Genomic DNA, 23,585 nt, shown 5'->3' with positions numbered 1-23,585 from the left:
GTGGTGTGGTTTCAGAGCCAAAAATGTCTGCCCTTGAAGAGTGGCCTGGCTGTCCACCATGGCAGTATCAAACTCAAATCCATGTGATTTAACTTGTCAGAATTATTAATTATCTGTTCCACAAAAATATGGCTTTTAAAATGTTTCAGAGTACAGTATGATCAGAAAATTTGGGAGTCCCTTGCTGTGTAGAGTCACATGGTTATAGTGCGCATCCTGAGTCCTCGCTACAAAATGTTAAATAGCACACTTATCTTAGCTCTCAGGATTCCGAGAAACTTCGGCGAGGGGTTATTGTACTGCCATACATTTTCTCTAATGTATCTGTCAGAATACCTCTGTTTAACTCATTCTATGGTCTTGAAAATCTCATCTGTTTAACTCATTATATGGTCTTGAAAATCTCATCTGTTAAACTCATTCTATGGTCTTGAAAATCTCATCTGTTTAACTCATTCTATGGTCTTGAAAATCTCATCTGCTTAACTCATTATATGGTCTTGAAAATCTCATTCTGCTGACCTGCCCTCTCTCTCTCCTATAGGACATGGCCAAGCCCCTCCCTTCTACTCATCTATTGGTGGTGGCACTCCAGCTGTGTCTAGTACTACGCCACCATGCCCGTACGGCGGCATATTACGGGCACAAGCAGCCGCAGCACCCACAGCAGCACCTTCCCCAGCAGCACCAGCCCATGCAACAGATACCTCACATGCCCCTAGGGAACGGGTATGGGAACGGGAACGGGAACGGGAATGGGGACGGGCTGCCAAAGCAACAGTACGGGAAGGAAATGCCACAACATATGCCATACGGTAAAGAGATGCCATATGTGCTACCACAGTATGGGCAAGAACTTCCACAGATGCTTCCACAGATGCACGAACAACCCCAGATGTCACCCAATAAGGGCAAGGGAAAAGGTGAGATTTTAATAGATTGTGTACATCACAAAAATGTACACGCTTAGAAAAAAATAGGTTCTTTGGTTGTCCCCATAGGAGAACCCTTTTGGTTCTACATGGAACCAAAAAGGTTCTACTTGGAACTAAAAAGGATTCTTTAAAGGGTTCTCCTGTGGGGACAGCTAGAGAACCGTTTTTGGTTCTAGATAGCACCTTTTTTTCTAACAGTGTAGGCTAAACAATAGTATATTTGAACCATATTTAGATTTGAAATTGGATCATGGCCATGGCCACCAATGTGGGTTTGAAGGGAAAGCCAACATGAACAGTATGGTACAACCCGAGGTTCATGGTGCAGTGCTGACATGAAACCATTACCCCGTCTCTGACATGTTAGTTCCATTCAAAACACCTCTCAACTGCGTTTCCAAGATTCTTCTCATCTGTCCTAACATCAACAGGAAATCAGATCCAGCTCATGGGTTATAAAAGCATCATTGACAAATCACATGTTAAGCAGGCAAAATGCACTGTTGTTTCCTCACTGTGTATGTCTGTACTGTGTTCTCCACATAGCTCATCCTAATATAGCTACTACTATACAAACCATTTTCCTTCCAAATGATATACTGTCTACAAACACCACGTATTTATTATCTGGATTCTGACGCATGCTCATTCTAATATATCTACCACTGGATTGTTAATTGGACTCATTCTGCTATTACTTGTTTAGATGTTTTATTATTTGTATTGTATTTGCGAGTCATTCTATTGCACTTTTGGAGCTAGCATCCTAACCATTTCGCAGCACCTGCTAGAACACTTACAAATCTTTGTAGGTTTGATTTGAGATACGGCATATTGCAGATACTGTACACACTGAGAAAAAAGGTGCGATCTAGAACCTAAATGGGTTCTTTGGCTGTCCCTATAGGAGAACCCTTTGAAGAACCTTTTTTGTTCCAGGTATGAACCTTTTTGGGTTCCATGTAGGACCTTTTCTACAGAGGGTTCTACATGGAACCAAAAAGTGTTTTCCCTGGAACAAAAAAGGGTTCTCCTATGGGAACAGCCCGAAGAACCCTTTTGGAAACCTTTTTTCTAAGAGTGTAAGACATTTCACATAAATGTGTATTTTGACTGTTTTAACAATCAAGCAAGGAATCAGAGAAGGCGGATAGAAAGTATGTTCGATAACTAAGAAATGTAACGTGCTTTTAACATCCACTATCAGCACCCTGTGTCCAAGGGGGACATTAAAGCCAGCTTTTGGCATTCATTTTCAAATATAATCATTTGGCCCATCATCTACGGATGAAGGTCCATTGGGCTTACCCCAATGTCCATGCATATTAATTGGTAATGTTCCTATGTGCTCAATGAGATACTCAAGTCACTAACTCCAGTCAGTAATTCATGATAAATGCTAATTGATGTCATCCACAGGTCAGTCATATCCCAGTAATGGGAAAGGCCTTGGAGGCCCACCACCTGATGATAGGGGACTACAGGGTCCTGGTCCCGAGGGGCCACCAGGAGCCCAAGGGCCTCCAGGACCACAGGGCCCTCCAGGGATGCTAGGTCAAGGGATGCCCGGCCCCCATGGAAAACCAGGCCCTCCTGGTCCCCAAGGGTATCCTGGGATAGGGAAACCCGGAATGCCGGGAATGCCCGGTAAACCTGGTGGAGGCGGCCAGCCAGGTCCGAAGGGCGACCTTGGTCCTGGTGGTGATGTAGGACCAATGGGGATGCCTGGGGGGCCAGGTCTTCCAGGGCCACCAGGCCTGCCAGGCATCGGGAAGCCAGGGGGTCAGGGACTGCCTGGGCAGCCTGGGCCTCGAGGGGAGCCTGGACACAAGGGCATACCTGGACTGCCTGGTCTTCCTGGGCCTAAGGGAGACAAAGGGATTGGCTTGCCAGGATTGCCAGGTTTGAAAGGACCTGGTGGACCACCTGGGCCTCCTGGTCAAGGGGGTTTGCCAGGGGTTGGAAAACCAGGTCTGAATGGACTACCAGGATTGCCCGGGGGGGCAGGAAAACCAGGCCCACCTGGAGAAGGAGGACTTGCTGGTCCACCAGGTGAAGGAGGAGAACCAGGACCACCAGGGCTACCAGGTATTGGCAAGCCTGGGCAAGATGGTTTGCCTGGACAACCAGGGTTCCCAGGTGGTAAAGGGGAATCAGGCCCACCAGGTTTGCCAGGGGGCCCAGGCCTACCTGGTTACGGAAAGCCAGGATATCCTGGACCAAAAGGAGACAAAGGACATGGAGGTTTTCCTGGAGCTCCAGGCCCAAAAGGTGACAAAGGTCATGGAGGTCTCCCAGGGCAGGAAGGCCTTCCTGGACCCAACGGGCCACCGGGCCTGCCCGGTTCCATTGGGCCACCTGGGGGTCTTGGTTTCCCAGGTCCGAAGGGAGAAGGTGGCAATGGAGGGCCAAAGGGGCTGCCAGGTCCTAAAGGTGAGCCAGGGCCTCCAGGGCTTCCTGGACAGGGTGGGTATCCTGGAGAGGGTGGTCAACCAGGACCGAGAGGTATACCAGGGCCACTGGGTCCGAAAGGGGATAACGGCCACAAAGGGTTACCTGGCCTCCCTGGAGCTCCTGGAATGCCCGGTTCAAGGGGAGAAGGTGGAATGCCCGGAGAAAAAGGTCACCAGGGACCCAAGGGAATCCCTGGAAATTTTGGTCCAGGTGGGCCACTTGGTCCTCCCGGTCTTCCCGGGCCAAAAGGCGAGCTTGGTCCTCCAGGGAAACCTGGCTACCCCGGCGAAGGTAAACCTGGTGTTCCAGGCGCTTTAGGGCCCCAAGGGAAACCTGGCAACGGTGGACCCCCTGGTCAGCCTGGACAACCAGGACAACCTGGTCCCCCTGGCCCACCCGGACCCCCCACCCAACCACCTGGTCTTGGTGAAATCCTCCCTGAGCTGGGTCCTGGTCTGGACGGTCTTAAACAAGGCGGTTACAAGAAAACAAATAATGGAGGGGACAGGAACGGCCTGGAGATGCCAGCATTCACGGCTCAGCTCACCAATCCTTTCCCCCCCGTAGGCTCCCCTGTTGTCTTCGACAAGCTCCTGTACAATGGCCATCAGGACTACAATCCCCAAACCGGCATCTTCAGCTGTACGATACCGGGAATCTATTACTTTGCTTACCATGTCCACTGCAAAGGAGCGAATGTGTGGGTGGCGCTGGTCAAGAACAATGAGCCTGTGATGTACACATATGATGAGTACAAAAAGGGCAGCCTGGACCAGGCGTCAGGGAGCGCTGTGCTCCCCTTACAGCAAGGAGACACTGTGCATGTACAGCTTCCATCTGACCAGGCAGCAGGACTTTATGCCGGTCAATATGTCCACTCTTCATTCTCCGGATATTTATTGTACCCAATGTAAAGATCAACAACAAAAAGGGCATCCACACCACAACTCACTACATAGCTGTTTTATTAGTGTTTTATTCATTTTAAACTGTTGACCCCAATAGGGACACAATGATGACAACAGTGAAAACTACTACTCGGCTCAGAAGTATCCAATGAATGTGTGAGTGCTACAGCTATAGAATGTTTCTGCCTTTGTATTGCAGTATTAGATGGGTGAGAAAAAACAACATAAATCAATCTCTCTGCAATACATTTCATTTACCCCAGAAATTAATTTGGCAAAACCCTCAGATAAGTTATTTGAGATGTCTGTATGTAGATATTCAGATAATTATGCAAATGACGATTTCTGTTGGTTAGTAGGGGGTGGAAATGTTGCAAATGATTAAGAATACTGACTATCCCAGTTGTAGCAGTGTCATCCACCTCACATGATTGACAGTGTTTATAGAGAAAACATGGTTGCTGACATGCTATGGTGCTACTGTGGATAGTAGCATATTACAATGGAAACAATGTGTTATTTTTTTTATTAAAGATAACTATTTTAGGATGTAATTATTACATTTGCCCAACATGTTCTTCTCCTTATGTGAATATATAGCATTTGTTTGTATTTTATATTTCCATATCAGATTTATGTTATGTGCACTCAGTATATCCGTTCTTTGCATTCCAACAGCCATATGACGCCACTAAAGGGCTAGCCGTCTACCGCAGCTTCCATAAGCAAGCATCAACGCATCCGCTTTATCTGTCATGCATACCTAATGTTAGTACACAATTATTCTTCAGAGGTCATTCTTCCATGTGTGGACTTTCCAGAAGACATTCTAATGTCTTTATTTCATGCCAGATTATACTTTTGGCATATAAGTAACACTGTTACATTCACAGTATGTTTTACCATACATTGTTCCCCTTTAACAACATGATTTTCCCGATCCCATAGTTCCTCCACGACAGATTGATTTATTTTTTATCATCCACTTATTCACGTTGTTCCAGATTATGCAGAAGTGTCTACCATTTTTATTTATTGATATCATATTTGGAAATGAGATGGTTTGAGATGGTGAAATTAGATTGTTTCATGGTTTGGAACCTAAAATAAAATTCAATTTATATGCAACATAGTGAAGACATTTGGTTGTAAGCTGCCCATTTCATCTGTTGTGCATTAATAAATACATTAGTTATGGGAGTTGAAGGGGTGTATAGTCAACATTTCCAATATGCACATTAAGTTAAAAAGTCAACCACACTTCTCTAAGGTATGTGGCAGTATTCCTCTCTGTCATTTATTTGTTTAACTACTGATTTTGTCTGAAATTGTAAATGTGTATACCTGTTGAGACTGCCTTGAAGGAAAAAATAAATGTTACCTGACAATGGTGCTAAACATATAACCAAATTAAGAACTTAGTATAATGTTTTTGGCACTATTGTTGTTTTTCTAAATAAAGATGAAGTGATTAAAACAATGTGTTGTCTTCTTTGATTGCTACTTGTTTCATTGGGCCTGCACACAAGCTGTGTTCACATTGGGCCTGCACACAAGCTGTGTTCACATTGGTAGTTTGAAATGACTCAAATACTATGTATTTGTATATCAGATTTTAATTTATTATTTTTCCTGCCATCTGAACTGCCAAAAAGCACATGGAATCAGATATTTCAAGCCACATTTCAAATTCGTAGGTGGTATGAAATCAGATACAAATCTGAGGCATGGCCATGCGACTTGAGTCTGAACTGTCTAATCTGACTTATTTTTAAACTTATTTGGCATATCTTGTTGCTTGCTGGCCACTCCGACAGTTTGACAAGAACATGTGGTAGCCAACTTGCTTGTTAATTGTTTACAAGCAAATTAGTGAATGTGCTACCTAGCGAGCTAGTTGACTGCTATGGCTATCCAAAAAGGACTTGTTTTAAAGTTGAATCATCTTATCCTTTGAGTTCTTACACTATGATTTCGAACATTTAAAGCAACTAGTAAACGTCCATGGCAGGCATTGTTGTCACCTTAGCCTGTTACATAACTTTTGAGCGATAGGAACCAGAGCACCACCAATCAGCCTACACCACAGCGCACACACCTGTCATTACTATGACAACTGCCATAGCCATGTCAGCAAATGACTGCTGTCTGAACATACACATATCCCATTTGGTCACTTGTAACTTGCTGTTTGTACAGCCAGTATTCCAAAACAGATTTCAAAAACAAAACTGTTTCGAGCATTAAGGCCTGCAGTGTGAACGAGGGTCCAACACATGCTATTGTTGGTTACTCACTGTTTTCAAGTAGATCATCATCATAATTTTTGTCAATACCTGTACAACACTGCATACACTCACAAAATTCAATATAATGCATTTGTTGCAAATGTTTACATAAAGAATCATTTATATTTGACAGACCACTCATTATGCATCTCTCATATATCATAGAATACACTGCGGTGTTATACAGTGCCTTGCGAAAGTATTCGGCCCCCTTGAACTTTGCGACCTTTTGCCACATTTCAGGCTTCAAACATAAAGATATAAAACTATTTTTTTGTGAAGAATCAACAACAAGTGGGACACAATCATGAAGTGGAACGACATTTATTGGATATTTCAAACTTTTTTAACAAATCAAAAACTGAAAAATTATTCGGCCCCCTTAAGTTAATACTTTGTAGCGCCACCTTTTGCTGCGATTACAGCTGTAAGTCGCTTGGGGTATGTCTCTATCAGTTTTGCACATCAAGAGACTGACATTTTTTCCCATTCCTCCTTGCAAAACAGCTCGAGCTCAGTGAGGTTGGATGGAGAGCATTTGTGAACAGCAGTTTTCAGTTCTTTCCACAGATTCTTGATTGGATTCAGGTCTGGACTTTGACTTGGCCATTCTAACACCTGGATATGTTTATTTTTGAACCATTCCATTGTAGATTTTGCTTTATGTTTTGGATCATTGTCTTGTTGGAAGACAAATCTCTGTCCCAGTCTCAGGTCATTCCTCCAGAATGGTCCTGTATTTGGCTCCATCCATCTTCCCATCAATTTTAACCATCTTCCCTGTCCCTGCTGAAGAAAAGCAGGCCCAAACCATGATGCTGCCACCACCATGTTTGACAGTGGGGATAGTGTATTCAGGGTGATGAGCTGTGTTGCTTTTACGCCAAACATAACGTTTTGCATTGTTGCCAAAAAGTTCAACTTTGGTTTCATCTGACCAGAGCACCTTCTTCCACATGTTTGGTGTGTCTCCCAGGTGGCTTGTGGCAAACTTTAAATGACACTTTTTATGGATATCTTTAAGAAATGGCTTTCTTGCCACTCTTCCATAAAGGCCAGATTTGTGCAATATACGACTGATTGTTGTCCTATGGACAAAGTCTCCCACCTCAGCTGTAGATCTCTGCAGTTCATCCAGAGTGATCATGGGCCTCTTGGCTGCATCTCTGATCAGTCTTCTCCTTGTATGAGCTGAAAGTTTAGAGGGACGGCCAGGTCTTGGTAGATTTTCAGTGGTCTGATACTCCTTCCATTTCAATATTATCGCTTGCACAATGCTCCTTAGGATGTTTAAAGCTTGGGAAATCTCTTTGTATCCAAATCCGGCTTTAAACTTCTTCACAACAGTATCTCGGACCTGCCTGGTGTGTTCCTTGTTCTTCATGATGCTCTCTGCGCTTTTAACGGACCTCTGAGACTATCACAGTGCAGGTGCATTTATATGGAGACTTGATTACACACAGGTGGATTGTATTTATCATCATTAGTCATTTAGGTCAACATTGGATCATTCAGAGATCCTCACTGAACTTCTGGAGAGAGTTTGCTGCACTGAAAGTAAAGGGGCTGAATAATTTTGCACGCCCAATTTTTCAGTTTTTGATTTGTTAAAAAAGTTTGAAATATCCAATAAATGTCGTTCCACTTCATGATTGTGTCCCACTTGTTGTTGATTCAGTTTTATATCTTTATGTTTGAAGCCTGAAATGTGGCAAAAGGTCGCAAAGTTCAAGGGGGCCGAATACTTTCGCAAGGCACTGTAGGTGTCACATTTATGGGCAGGTTGCAGCAGTGTGTAGGAGGGATAATTCAAGATGTGGGAAGTGTGAAGGAGGACATGGGAAGTGTGAAGGAGGACATGGGAAGTGAGAAGGAGGACATGGGAAGTGAGAAGGAGGACATGGGAAGTGTGAAGGAGGACATGGGAAGTGTGAAGGAGGACATGGGAAGTGTGAAGGAGGACATGGGAAGTGTGAAGGAGGACATGGGAAGTGTGAAGGAGGACATGGGAAGTGTGAAGGAGGACGTGGGAAGTGTGAAGGAGGATGTGGGAAGTGTGAAGGAGGACATGGGACAGAGCAATGTGTAGTTTCGATGGGAAAAAAATGTGTGTCAACTCTGCCCATGTTGCGGAGAATTGGAGGTGTCCGGTGCGAGAGAGGAGGGTTGAGGTGGCCAGGGTCAGAGTAGTGCAGAAGATGTCCTATTATGAGGCAGTAAAGAAAGTAGAGGAGGGTGGATCAAGGGTAAGGGATTCTGAGAGGATCCCTGTGAATAGTAGATCTGTGCCAGAACAGAGGGATAGGCCAATGAGTGATATACTGTATGTTTCAGTAAGGTTGGCTCCTTAGCAATGGTTATCAACTGTACCATGGTGATGGAATGTAACAGTCACAGAAAATATATGTTGTGGTGGCAGCTGCAGAAAAGTACTTGGGGGTACGAGATTTAACTTCCGAAGAGTTACAGGGTGTGTTGAGTGGTAGTGTCCCGTCCTCTCAGGTCGTTGGCCTGGGGTAGAATCATTTACGGTTAAAGTAGTGAAATAAGGTGGTGGGTTTTAATGAGTGTTAATGAGTTTTAATGAGTTTAATAAGGTTATTTGGTGGGGTAATTAAAAATATTTTGTATTTTTCCCGTTTCCCTTTTCCTATTTTGTATCACAAAGTGTAATGGATTTATAATATTGTTCAATGGATTTATAAAAGTTCAATTAACAAACTTATTTCGAACCTCACGAAGAAGAAGAAGACATAGCCTGTCGCAATGAGCGTTTCTGTTTCCAACTGTAGTATAACTTTTTGGATTGTCCCCCACTACCCTCCGTTCAGTCATCTGTCCAATCACAGACTGAATAGTCAACACTTCCGTATTGCACATGTCTACGGGAGAAAGGAGGAATGTCCACCGAGTTTCGTCATTGAACGTGTAACAACTACTGTTGTACTGATCATACAGTAAGTATTACATTAACGTATGTCTAGCAAACTAAACTTTAGCTGCAGTTTGTTCTTGCAAGGTGTCTACGCCAATGAGACTTAAGCTAGCAGTACCACTAAGTTGGCAAGCTGGCTAGTTTAGTACAACAGCTGGTCGATTTAGAAACTGCATACTAATAGCTGATGATGCTAGCTAGCTTGGTAACTTTAAAATTGTCTGGGTGACTTTTTACATTTTGACTTGTAACGTTGCATTGTCATGCATTTCCCCACTCACAGTCCAGGATGAACTGTGAGCATGCTTGTTTAGTTTACAAGCAGCTGGTCGTTTTAAAAACGACATACTAATAGCTGATGATGCTTGCTAGCTAACAAACTCTGTCTTAAAAAAACTGTATTGGAATCAGGCCGGTTGATGAATGTTTTAACACAAGCGCCTCTGGGTTCTTTCTAAATAGCCCACAGGGGGGATTTAAATATTTTACTGGCTAACTAGAAATCATCCTCGCCTGGCCTGGCGTTATCTGATAAGCCAGCAGAAGGGGACAGGAAAGCAGAGGGTAGCCAAGCTAGTGTTAATCCACATGCCCATGATCCTCATGTGTCCACTGTCAAGTTCACTGGGTAACCTTTAGGAAACCTAGGAGGATCAGCTATGCTTTGTACAAGTCATTTCTGTATTTATGCCTCAACTAATCTATTAGCCTAATGCATAGACCTTATTCACCCAAGTCATAGACTGTTATCTGTACTACCGCACGGCAGGCGGTACCTACTGCCAAGGGGACCCTGAACAGCTTCTACCCCTTAGCCATAAGACTGTTATCTGGACTACCGCACGGCAGGCGGTCCCTATTGCCAACAGGACCCTGAACAGCTTCTACCCCTTAGCCATAAGACTGTTATCTGTACTACCGCACGGCAGGCGGTACCTACTGCCAAGGGGACCCTGAACAGCTTCTACCCCTTAGCCATAAGACTGTTAAATAGTAACCAAATAGCTACCTTTTGAGTCATCACATACGCTGCTGATACTGCTTATTATCTATCCTGTTGCCTAATCACTTTACCCCTACCTATATTTAAATATCTACCTCAATTACATTGACTTGGTACTGGTACTCAGTTTATATAGCCAAGTCATCGTTACTCAGTACTGGTACCCCATGTATTTTGTCAGGTTGTAATTGACTTAGTACTGGTACCCCGTGTATATAGTCATGTTATCATTGACTCGGTACTGGTACTCTGTGTATATATATATTTATTTATATATATATATATATATATATATATATATATATATATATATATATATATATATATATATGTATATATATATATATATATATATATATGTATATATATATATATATATATATGTATGTATATATATATATATATGTAACCGATGTGAAATGGCTAGCTAGCTAGCGGTGGTGCGCGCTAATAGTGTTTCAATCGGTGACGTCACTCAGACCTTGAAGTAGTTGTTCCCCTTGCTCTGCAAGGGCCGAGGCTTTTGTGGAGCGATGGGTAATGATGCTTTGTGGGTGTCAGTTGTTGATGTGTGCAGAGGGTTCCTGGTTCGAGCCCGGGTAGAGGGGACAGACAAAATGTATACTGTTACATATAGCTAAGTATCGTTACTCATTGTGTATTTATTCTTTGTTATCATCTTTCTATTATTGTTCTATTTTTCTCTCTGCATTGTGGGAAGGGCCCCGTAAGTAAGCATTTCACTGTTAGTCTACACCTGTTTACAGTGAATAATGCAATTATTAATTCATTGGTATTGCTCATTTCATACAAATTGTATTAGTTCTGTTATTTTAAAGGCTAGTTGTCTAATGTAATTAGCCTGCCATTAGGTTACAATGTCTTCGAGAGTGATAGCGAATGTTATATACTTATCTGCAGTTGTGAAATAACTAATGAGCACTAATGAGCACCTTAGAAAGCTCTAACACAATGAATGACATGTTTTACTTTGAGTTTTTTGGACAGGCGGTAACCATGGCTTCCCGAGCTGGACCTCGAGCTACTGGCACAGATGGAAGTGACTTTCAGCACCGCGAGAGAGTGGCCTCACACTACCAGATGAGGTTCGCTCTCATTGCAAAAATCTCTGAAGTTGGTGACTTTTATCTCCCTCACCAACTTTAAACATCTGCTATCTGAGCAGCTAACCGATTGCTGCAGCTGTACATAGTCCATCGGTATATAGCCCACCCAATCTACCTACCTCATCCCCATACTGTTTTTTATTTTATTTACTTTTCTGCTCTTTTCCACACCAGTATCTCTACCTGTACATGATCATCTGATCATTTATCACTCCAGTGTTAATCTGCTTAATTGTAATTATTCACTCCTATGGCCTATTTATTGCCTACCTCCTCACACTGCTATGCTTTATCTTGGCCAGGTCGCAGTTGCAAATGAGAACTTGTTCTCAACTAGCCTACCTGGTTAAATAAAGGTGAAATAAAAATAACATTTGAATGTTTTTGCATTTTAGTCATTTAGTAGCAGACACTCTTATTCAGACCGGCTTACAGGAGCGATTAGGGTTAAGTGCCTACATAAAAACAAGATGACAGGTTTTGTTCACAGTGACCCATTTGAAACATCACATATTCTTGTCCTTCTCCTCTGTCTTTCTCATTAGTGTCGCCCTCAAGTCAGAGATCCGTAAGCTGAACATCGTCCATGTTCTGATCTGGCTCCTCTTAGCTGCCCAGGTGACAGTGAGCCAGCTGAACCTAGTGTCCCACAGTGTGGTGGCTGCTCCCTACCAGTGGGAGTACCCCTACCTGCTGAGTATCATCCCCTCCCTCTTCAGCTTCATGGCCCTGCCCAAAAACAACATCAGCTACCTGGTGATCTCCATGATCAGTGCTGGCCTCTTCTGCATAGCGCCGCTCATCTACGGGGGCATGGAGATGTTCCCAGTGGCCCAGCAGCTGTACCGCCACGGCAAGGCCTACCGCTTCATCTTCGGCTTCTCTGCCGTGTCCGTCATGTACCTGGTGATGGTGATCGCGGTGCAGGTGCACGGCTGGCAGATCTACTACAGCAAGAAGCTGCTGGACGCCTGGTTCACCTCCACACAAGACAAGAAGAAGAAATGAGGACAGAGGACTAAATTATTTAAACAACTGACAAGGAATGACTATTGCTGCCTGCCACTGTCTGACACCACTTCTAGGCCCATCTTCCATCTATATTTGAATTCTACATCCCCATCTCGCCATCCCTAATTGATAGTTGTAGGACTAATTGGAATACTCAGCAGGCTGTCCTGTCGTCTTCCTGGTAAACCCTCTAACCTCCATTATCTCATCTCCTGGCTCTGGAGCCTGTGGACAGATTAAGACTTGAGTTGTCTATCTGAGACTCCAGGGTTTAATGTTGACCTGTCCTGCTGCCTTTAGAAACCCATCCTCTTATATCTCATCCTGATCTATGGAGCTGGCTGCCATAAACTGTCCTGCAAGGGATAGTACGCTAGTTACTGTATCTCCAGTCTTAGACATATGTTCCAATTATCTCTCCTTTCTCCACAAGGTTGCACTTGTTCACTGATTTGAAAGGGAATGACTGGAATAATAAATATGGTAGAAACTCCCACTAGACCAGGGATAGGCACCTTTGATGGGGTGGGGACCACAAAACATCTGAACTCATCATGCCGCAGTAGCTCGCGGGTCTACCTAACCTTGGGGCGGCAGGTAGCCTAGTGGTTAGAGCGTTGGATAAGTAACCGAAAGGTTGCAAGATCAAATCCCGAGCTGACAAGGTAAAAATCTGTTGTTCCGCCCCTGAACAAGGCAGTTGTTGAACAAGGCAGTTGTTCAGGTGCACTGTTCCTACGCCGTCATTGAAAATAGACTTTGTTCTTAACTGACTTGCCTGGTTAAATAAAGGTTAAATAAATAAACTCATCCATACCCACACATACAGTCAGAGCCGACCCTAGCCTTTTGGGTGCCCCAAGTGGAATTTTGTGTGTGTGTGTCCCACCTTGCGAGCACAAAGTTTTAGCGCCCCCCCCCCCCCCCCAATGACAATGGAGAGGGAAAAAAGTATGTTTTCATTTCCTGATATTCTACACAATTTGCCATGGTGAGGATAGATTTTGTAACTAAACTAATTTCATGGAATTCTAATAATTTGCAATTGGGTGGAGAGAAATGTGTAGTTTTTCAGCTAATTTCTTGAAATTTCTCACCCAACTATAGGATGGAGAGAAATGTTTGCAGTTTTTATTATGATATCTGAGTGAGCATGACCCTCCCCAGTTGGTAATTCGACCATGATTACTACAAGTTTAGATCGCTGGCTAGACTATTTTACCAGTCTAAACAAATGTTTGCTGACATGGGCTAATTGAGTGACTCTCAAGTGACTGACATTACAAGAGAGAAACTGCTGATGCACAACCAAACATTGAAATTGCACCTTGTGTTTTCTACTATTCTAACGTTCAACAAGTTAGAGAACCCAACTGAGTTCCTCATTCTTTTCCTTTCATTTTTGGAAATGTTTTTGCGGGCCTACACCAGACCAGCAGTTCACCATCCCTGCTATGAACAGTGCCTCTGCGAAATTTTAGATTTGTGGGTGAAATAGTGAACGAGTGTACACTTCAGGAGGCAGGCGTTATAATTGGGACATACCCAAGACTAGATCAGGGCATGATGTGGCCTTAAAGAGAGGAGCCATCCAGAGCTGAACGGAAAGGGTTAAGAGAAAGGCAAGAGCAGTGGTCAGATTGCATCCATATGGCTGTGTGCTGCTGTCAATGCACATTTTCATGTTGACAGCACTCAACAATTCAATTGTTTCTAAATGAGATGTACATTGTTAAATAACAATAAATGGCTATGCTGTAGCAGTTTTGCGTATTGGAGATTATTGAATGAATTACATGAATTAATAATGTCAATGTAAAGGCATCATTTGTCATTTCTGCAGTTGGGTTCATCTGTCTTATTACCATGGTTACTTAAGGAACAACTTCCTTTCATTAGAACTGTTTTCTCTTAGTATATGATGAGTTTTGTGTTACATGTACTTCAGCTTCGAACCCATGTTCTAGAGAAGTACACCTTCTAGTGGCCTCATTCTAATCCAGACCTCCAAGACAATTATCACTTAAAAAATAAAAAATAACCCTCATATCTGGAGATCTAATTACACCTGCTCTAGTGGAAAAATGTTTTTCTGTTTACCAAAACATGTACTGTACCTTTCCTGCTGCAACAAATAATGTTTTGCAGAGAAGGGTAATGCTATTGGTTGACTGGTCCTCACAGTATTCATCCATGTGTATCTAATTTATTCATCCAGTCATGTCTGATCTATTTTCCCAAAAATTTACTTTGTTGTCTTTACTGATCCTGTTGACAACGTGCGTTGTGTTGAAACCAATTTATCGTACTTTCCCCTTAATTTCAATACTAAATCATTATCTGGTACCTGCATGTTAATGCAGACTCTGTAATAATAATATATGACCTTACTGATTTTACAATTTGGTTTATGAATTTTAAAGTTTGGTTTATAGAATGATTGATGAATGTTTTGTCTGTGCTGTGACTGATACAGTTGTCGTGTCTTTGGCTATGCCGGATTAGGTGATATGACATGCTGTTCTATAAAATAATTTATCTGTAATTAATATTACCTGATTTAATATAATCAGGTAAATAATTACCTAGAAAGTCGGGGCACCACGACATAATGTTTATAGAGCTGTTATCTTCTGAATAAACTCTTAAAGACCTGGTCATCATTTATATCAATAGCAGTCAATATTTAATTGTCGCCTTATTCAGTCTCATCTGAAAGTTGTAAATTCTTGGGTATCTTCACGAACCCAGGCTAACAAGCTGAATCAGCAATACAAAATTTGGTTTATTTATTTACTAAATACCTAAATAATCTCACAGAATTACATCTACACAGAATGGATCATCATATAAATTATGTCATAAAGGAAAACGTCCCTAGCGGACGGAACAGATATGACGGCTGGTTACACAAAGAAAGGGGGTTGGGTTGTGAATGAAAGAGCGGGAAGACTGAGGAACAAAAATATTTTGTCTATCGGGCTGTAGGCTGCTACTCTCGTAAATACAGAATCTTATGCATTCTAAATAACCGCCCATTTGGAAAAGGAAAATGCAATAAATATTTACTCTGAGCCACGCTTCGATCGCTGTCTGGTGGTAGAATGGATACTTGGTAGTACCGTCGTTGTGTGGTAGGAGTGATACTCTGTCCGTCCTCTCCTAGCCCACGTCTACAGTTTCTGCGCTAACACAATGGCTAGGAGGTATCACTTCTTTAGTGAATAAGAGTTCAAAGTTCATACCAAGTTGCCATACTTTAAGCTCATGCTATATTCTGGCTGGTATAGTCGAAATTCATCCTTCCGGCGTATAGGTCGTCAACTTCACATTGAAATTCGATGCTAATTTCGTTAGGTTCTTGCTGATGTTGGCTTAGATCTGTAGGTGGTCTTTGTCATTTCAACATGGGGACCTCAAGTCCGCACGTCCTTGGAACAGAAAGTTACATTTTCGTAAAGGGGCTTATATAGGGTTGGGAGAGGGCCGTGTTTCATAGTTTACAACCGATGTCTGTTCACATGGGCGGGGCCACTGACTTGAGCATAGTTCACTCATGAAAAACAATTCTCTCATTTAGAAGCTAATAAATACATTTGCAAAAATGTCTAAAAACCTATTTTCGCTTTGTCATTATGGGGTATTGTTTTTACATTGATGAGGAAACAATTGTATTTATTCAATTTTAGAATAAGACTGTAAGGTAACAAAATGTGTAAAAGGTCAGGGGTCTGAATACTTTCCCGAATACTCTGAATATGGCTGCATGCATGGGCTCCTGAGTGGCACAGAGGTCTAAGGCACTGCATCTCAGTTCTAGAGGCGTCACTACAGACTCTGGTTTGATTCCAGGCTGTCTCACATCGGGCTGTGATTGGAAGTCACATAGGCCAGCGTACAGTGTCGTCCGGGATTGGCTGGGGTAGACCGTCGTTAGAAATAAGAATTCATTTTTAACTCACTTGCCTAGTTAAATAAAATGCAAAACTACCAGGCAATAACAACATTCTCTCCTTTAGGACTGCCTGCGGTTGTGGTGGCCCTCACCTTAGGAATTAGTTACAGAGTGTATGATCCACTGGGTTACAGACAGGAGGAATTGAGTCAATAAAGTACTATACTACTCTATACTATACTACTTCTCTGTATTATACTGTACTGCCCATAGGAAAACAATCTGTTGTTCACTCGGATATCCTCCAGATCTTTTGTGACTACCTAGAGCTTCTCAATTTGGAATCATTCTGTGACCATTTGTGTCTGGGTTATTGCTCCTACAGTCCCCTTAGGAGAAATATTGAGATGTTAGAGACTTCTATGATACATCTATGATACATATATAGGACACATGAATTTAATTGAGATTATCGTTTTAGCATTATTTGAGAAGTATGATCAGCAGAGGTCTCATCATTGTACACCGTTGAGCTCATCCTTGCCTCTGTTATTTTAGAGGAGCAATAATGATAAGTTCCTGAGACAAGTTTGAGACTTTTATTAGTCTAATAATCTTTGTCTGAGGGGATCATTTCAGAAATGTCTAAGAAGTATGAGCCATAAAGGAGATCTCTACATTGTATGTGCAACGTCTCATTTATTTCTCTTAAAATTACTACAGAAGCTATACATCAGCTTGATTAATGAGATGAGACAATTGAGAATTTAATTTGTTAGCATTAATTTGCAGTATTAATGATTAGCTGTTCAAAACAAGAATGAAAACTGATACAGTTCAACAAATGTATTCAACAGTGCTTATATTAACAAAGCATCTCACTTTTCATTCCCATCAATCCTAATTTGCTGTAGGCAGTTAAGTGACAAAGTAACCTAGCTTTGAGAAAATACTTAGAATTCCGCTGACCTTCTTCCGGTCGCGGACTCGCTTCCTCTCTGGGATCTTGCCATGGTGTCCAAAGGCTGAGAAAAAAATCGGTCAAAAAGGATATGAAACAAATGGAAGAAATCTTGCCTAGATGCCTGATGGATGGCAGCAAGGTGGAACGATGAGAGGAACATGCCACTGTCAGGAAACAACTCTTGCTCGCCGGACAGAACCGATGGCTTTCTCTCCTGTAGCTCACAGTGTTGCTCTCCAACGATGTCAATGAGAGCGTGCAGCTCTCAGATCTGGACTGGGTTTGAGATGAGACAATAGCACATACAGTACATTCATTATTATGTGTTCAAGGCCCAATCACTCTTCCAAATGTAAAAAAAAAACAAAGACCAGAAATGGGGTTGGAGAAGTTTTTCAAAATTATTTACAATTCAACTTCACAAAATAAAGTTTGATAGGTGACATGATATTAATTACTTACCTATTCTCAAAATTACTTCCTCCACCCTTCCCTTGTCACACAGGATTTTTTTCAACCTCATCCCTGCAACCATCACATAGCTGCCGTGCGGCTGGTGCGTGCTGTCCCACTGGAGCTGGTGCGTGCTGTCCCACTGGAGCTGGTGCGTGCCCTCCCACTGAGGCTGGTGCGTGCTTTCCATCCAGTGAGGGCGGGTGCGTGCTGTCCCACAGGGGCTGGTGAATTCCATCCATTGGGGGCTGGTGAGTGCTGTCCCACTGGGGCTGGTAAATTCCATCCATTGGGGGCTGGTGATTGCTGTCCCACTGGGGCTGGTGAATTCCATCCATTGGGGGCTGGTGAGTGCTGTCCCACTGGGGCTGGTGTATTCCATCCATTGGGGGCTGGTGAGTGCTGTCCCACTGGGGCTGGTGAATTCCATCCATTGGGGGCTGGTGAGTGCTGTCCCACCGGGGCTGGTGTATTCCATCCAGTGAGGGCTGGTGCGTGCTGTCCCACTGGAGCTGGTGCGTGCTGTCCCACTGAGGCTGGTGCTTTCCATCCAGTGAGGGCAGGTGCGTGCTGTCCCACTGGGGCTAGGGGAAGATGTCCCTGCTCTGCTGGTGGATGCTGTCTCACCAGGGTGGGTGTGTCCTGTCCCATAGGGGTTGGTGCATGCTGTTCAATTGGGGCTGGTTGATGCTGTCTCACCAGGGCGAGTGCATTGCCACCATAGAGATGGACAGGCTGTGTTTTGTCTGCAGAGAGTAGGTATTGATCTGACATCTTCACCGTGTTCAGACAGTGGGCTCCTCAATTATTACAGTGTCACTTGAACACTGAGCTTAAATGTTCAGATGTGGGTGTCTGACGTACTGTTGATTGAGGTGGGAAGCCCTTCTCTTGCTTGTCCATATCTAAGAATCTGTCATTGTTTTTCTTTCAAACCTTTTTTTCAATCTGGTCTGGCCGCCCAGTGTATTCAACAGTGGCCTTATAAAATGTGCCGTCTGACCACTTGGCTAGAATGGTTACTCCTGACCTAAGATCTTGCAGCAGTCTGATAGGAACTGCCTCTTCACCTAGAATATCAGATGTTTGGAAGATTTTTGCAGAGCATCCATTCTCAGACCTCACAAAAGCAAAATGTCCTGAAAGAGAAATTGAATAGAAGGAGTGTCACGACTCCGACTGAAGGACACTCCCCTTCTCGTTCGGGTGGCGCTCGGCGGTCGTAGTCGCTGGCCTACTAGCTGCTACTGATTATTTCCTCCCCCTCCTTATGTGTTGATTGTGTGCACCTGTTTTGTGTTAGGTAGTAGGCTTTATTAGTCAGCCGGCCCGCAGGGTTCCTTGTGCGGGATTAATTATTGTGATCGTCTGTTTGGTGTACTTATGTGCACGTCTATGGGTTTTGTGTTTTCCCATTTTGTGGTTTTTCCCTGGACAGTTTAAGTCCCCCTGTTTGGGGCATTTGTTTGTTCAGTACGCCCTGTGTGTTTGTGAGGGTTGGCTTATGTTCAGCGTTTTCTCAGTGCATTAAAATAGCACTCCCCTGAACTCTCTGCTTCCTGCGCCTGACTCCTCACCCACTACACTCAGAACGTTACAAGGAGAGAAAATGTTAAAGCCCTATGTCACGTGAAAAGAGACACATAATTGCACATCATATTCTCCTGGTGCTTATCCTACAGGTAGCAGACATTCATATGATTTCAGATTAGTGCAGTACGTACCAGAATGCTCATTTGGGTCCAATTCTGGAGACATATCCTGCACTTTCTTTGTGGAAAACCTTTGTCTCTGTGGAGGAAAATTCTTCTTAGCTGCTAACCCGGTTATAGCTATATTACTGTAGCTACATGCAGCTGGCTGCTCAGAAATACAACAGCACGTTATCATTTTCCATTTTGATATAGCCCTGAAAATGATATACTACATATGTTATTATTTCACCTTGGGGTACAAACATTTAATCGTTCACAGTGTATTCAGTTGATTATGATTCTTACCTTCTTTACTTAGCAAATTCAAACTATCTGCGGCAAGGATCTGCCTGGATCCGTGGATCACTCATCGTCAGCATCAGCAAAGCAATGACCTCAATCTTAATTCCAACCGTCTTTCACGTGGGTCTTTGACTGTCGTCCAATCACATTTCAAGTAAAGTCATCCAATGAGTTATATGTTCTTTGAAATAAATGCGAAACAGGGTTGATTAGGTAGTTGCCAGGGAGCGAATACACGTTATATCAAATCAAATGTATTTATATAGCCCTTCTTACATCAGCTGATATCTCAAAGTGCTGTACAGAAACCCAGCCTAAAACCCCAAACAGCAAGCAATGCAGGTGTAGAAGCACGGTGGCTAGGAAAAACTCCCTAGAAAGGCCAAAACCTAGGAAGAAACCTAGAGAGGAACCAGGCTATGAGGGGTGGCCAGTCCTCTTCTGGCTGTGCCGGGTGGAGATTATAACAGAACATGGCCAAGATGTTCAAATATTCATAAATGACCAGCATGGTCAAATAATAATAATCACAGTAGTTGTCGAGGGTGCAGCAAGTCGGCACGTCAGGAGAAAATGACAGTTGGCTTTTCATAGCTGATCGTTAAGAGTATCTCTACCGCTCCTGCTGTCTAGAGAGTTGAAAACAGCAGGTCTTGGACAGGTAGCACGTCCGGTGAAATAGATCAGGGTTCCATAGCCGCAGGCAGAACAGTTGAAACTGGAGCAGCAGCACTGCCAGGTGGACTGGGGATAGCAAGGAGTCATCATGCCAGGTAGTCCTGAGGCATGGTCCTAGGGCTCAGGTCCTCCGAGAGAGAAAGAAAGAGAGAATTAGAGAGAGCCAACTTAAATTCACACAGGACACCGGATAAGACAGGAGAAGTACTCCAGATATATCAAAATGACCCTAGCCCCCCGACACATAAACTACTGCAGCATAAATACTGGAGGCTGAGACAGGAGGGGTCAGGACACTGATGATACTACCCAGACAGGGCCAAACAAGAAGGATATAACCCCACCCACTTTGCCACAGCCCCCACACCACTAGAGGGATATCTTCAACCACCAACTTACCATCCTGAGACAAGGCCGAGTATAGCCCTCAAAGATCTCCGCCACGGCACAACCCAAGGGGGAGCGCCAACCCAGACAGGAAGATCACGTCAGTGACTCAACCCACTCAAGTGACGCACCCCTCCCAGGGACGGCATGGAAGAGCACCAGTTAGCCAGTGACTCAGCCCCTGTAATAAGGTTAGAGGCAGAGAATCCCAGTGGAGAGAGGGGAACTGAGACAGCAAGGGCGGTTCATTGCTCCAGAGTCTTTCTGTTCACCTTCACACTCCTGGGCCAGACTACACTCAATCATATGACCCACTGAAGAGATGAGTCTGCGTCTCTCACATGGGTAGGCAGACCATTCCATAAAAATTGAGCTCTATAGGAGAAAGCCCTGCCTCCAGCTGTTTGCTTAGAAATTCTAGGGACAATAAGGAGGCCTGCGTCTTGTGACAGTAGCGTACGTGTAGGTATGTACGGCAGGACCAAATTGGAAAAATAGGTAGGAGCAAGCCCATGTAATGCTTTGTAGGTTAGCAGTAAAACCTTGATATCAGCCCTTGCCTTAACAGGAAGCCAGTGTAGGGAGGCTAGCACTGGAGTAACATGATCACATTTTTTGGTTCTAGTCAGGATTCTAGCAGCCGTATTTAGCACTAATTGAAGTTTATTTAGTGCTTTATCCGGGTAGCCGGAAAGTAGAGCATTGCAGTAGTCTAACCTAGAAGTAACAAAAGCATGGATTAATTTTTCTGCATAGTTTTTGGACAGAAAGTTTCTGATTTTTGCAATGTTACGTAGATGGAAAAAAGCTGTCCTTGAAACAGTCTTGATATGTTCGTCAAAAGAGAGATCAGGGTCCAGAGTAATGCCGAGGTCCTTCACAGTTTTATTTGAGACAACTGTACAACCATCAAGATTAATTGTCAGATTCAACAGAAGATCTTTGTTTCTTGGGACCTAGAACAAGCATCTCTGTTTTGTCTGAGTTTAAAAGTAGACATTTTGCAGCCATCCACTTCCTTATGTCTGAAACACAGCCTTCTAGTTAGGGCAATTTTGGGGCTTCACCATGTTTCATTGAAATATGAAATATTGTTATATGGTTTTGCCAGGGAGCTTGTACAAACTAACAGGGAAAAGTTGTGTCAGTGTTTGCAAGAGCTAAAATACAGTTATCTTTTTGTATTAGTAATGCAAGTTTATCACATAATATACTTCAGTCGAGACCCCCATGCATATTGAATTACAATATAACGTTTGTCTAGCTGGTAGCCTTAGCATTTCAGCATATGTGTGTACTGTATATAAGGGACAAAATTCCTAACAATTTTATTTGGTAATGCATATTAGTGTTGCATCTTGAATCTTTATAAGATGTCTTAGACCTACGTATCTTGATGATATTTTGTGAGTTGTGGCACTGGGCTAGCCGTAATTAATTGTATCTCTATTGAATAATATTGGAGACTCAAAATGACAAGACCAGAGCCTGGAAGCCGATGGAGAAGAAAGATGAATAAAGACAATTCTGGGCCACTTAAACGACCAAGACGGACTGCACATTTGGTGAGTGGCGTGGCATTGCTCAGCCATATTTTAACATAGCAGACACCCGCATGAATGGAATGCAAGCACCCCATCAGGATGGATCGACAAACCAGCCCCACCAGGACAACGCACCAGCCCCATCAGGACAACGCACCAGCCCCATCAGTACAGAATACACCTGCACCATCAGGACAGAATACACCTGCCCCATCAGGACAGAATACACCTGCACCATCAGGACAGAATACACCTGTACCATCAGGACAGAATACACCTGCACCATCAGGACATAATACACCTGCACCATCAGGACAGAATACACCTGCACCATCAGGACAGAATACACCTGCACCATCAGGACAGAATACACCTGCCCCATCAGGACAGAATACACCTGCACCATCAGGACATAATACACCTGCACCATCAGGACAGAATACACCTGCACCATCAGGACAGAACCTACCTGCCCCATCAGGACAGAATACACCTGCACCATCAGGACAGAATACACCTGCACCATCAGTACAGAATACACCTGCCCCATCAGGACAGAATACACCTGCACCATCAGGACAGAATACACCTGCACCATCAGTACAGAATACACCTGCCCCATCAGGACAGAATACACCTGCACCATCAGGACAGAACCCACCCGCCCCATCAGGACAGAACACACCTACCCCATCAGGACAGAACACACCTGCACCATCAGGACAGAACACACCTGCCCCATCAGGACAGAACACACCTGCCCCATCAGGACAGAACACACCTGCCCCATCAGGACAGAACACACCTGCCCCATCAGGACAGAACACACCCACCCCATCAGGACAGAATACACCCGCTGCATTAGGACAGGACACACCTGCTTCATTAGGACAGCACGACGGATGAACAATATTTAAGTAAATTATATATTCTTATTCCACTTCCTATGTGTTATATTAGAACCCTATTGTACTAGAAACATATTTGCATAAACATCTCATTTGCT

General features: G+C 43.5%; 2 protein-coding genes across 5 annotated transcripts in view; both read left to right on the top strand.

The window, feature by feature from the left end:
* The window catches only part of LOC109890466 (collagen alpha-1(VIII) chain), a 33,242-nt gene extending 27,471 nt beyond the window's left edge, over window positions 1–5,771 (top strand). For both annotated transcript variants that reach the window (XM_020482397.2, XM_031823972.1), the window contains exons 2-3: window positions 545–923; window positions 2,355–5,771. In XM_020482397.2, coding sequence (XP_020337986.2) covers window positions 548–923; window positions 2,355–4,303 — 2,325 coding nt within the window. In that variant the 5' untranslated portion in view covers window positions 545–547 and the 3' untranslated portion in view covers window positions 4,304–5,771. The remainder of the gene's footprint in view (window positions 1–544; window positions 924–2,354) is intronic.
* Window positions 5,772–9,411: 3,640 nt separating this feature from the next.
* On the top strand, window positions 9,412–14,434 carry LOC109890476 (protein jagunal homolog 1-B). Of its 3 annotated transcripts, none has more exons than XM_031823970.1 (3): window positions 9,412–9,542; window positions 11,520–11,629; window positions 12,196–14,434. In XM_031823970.1, the coding sequence occupies exons 2-3, from the start codon at window positions 11,541–11,543 to the stop codon at window positions 12,656–12,658; spliced, it is 552 nt and encodes a 183-aa protein (XP_031679830.1). In that variant the 5' UTR covers window positions 9,412–9,542; window positions 11,520–11,540; the 3' UTR covers window positions 12,659–14,434. The 3 variants fall into 3 exon arrangements, with proteins under 3 accessions (XP_031679830.1, XP_031679831.1, XP_020338000.1); XM_031823971.1 differs by having other exon boundaries at window positions 9,420–9,542; window positions 11,532–11,629; XM_020482411.2 differs by lacking the exon at window positions 9,412–9,542 and having other exon boundaries at window positions 11,056–11,629.
* The last annotated feature ends 9,151 nt before the right edge of the window (window positions 14,435–23,585 follow it).

Source organism: Oncorhynchus kisutch, linkage group LG5 (assembly GCF_002021735.2).
Source record: "Oncorhynchus kisutch isolate 150728-3 linkage group LG5, Okis_V2, whole genome shotgun sequence".
Lineage (NCBI taxonomy): Eukaryota > Metazoa > Chordata > Actinopteri > Salmoniformes > Salmonidae > Oncorhynchus > Oncorhynchus kisutch.
The sequence above is the reverse complement of the archived record's forward strand: the minus strand, read 5'-3'. Positions and strand labels throughout refer to the sequence as shown.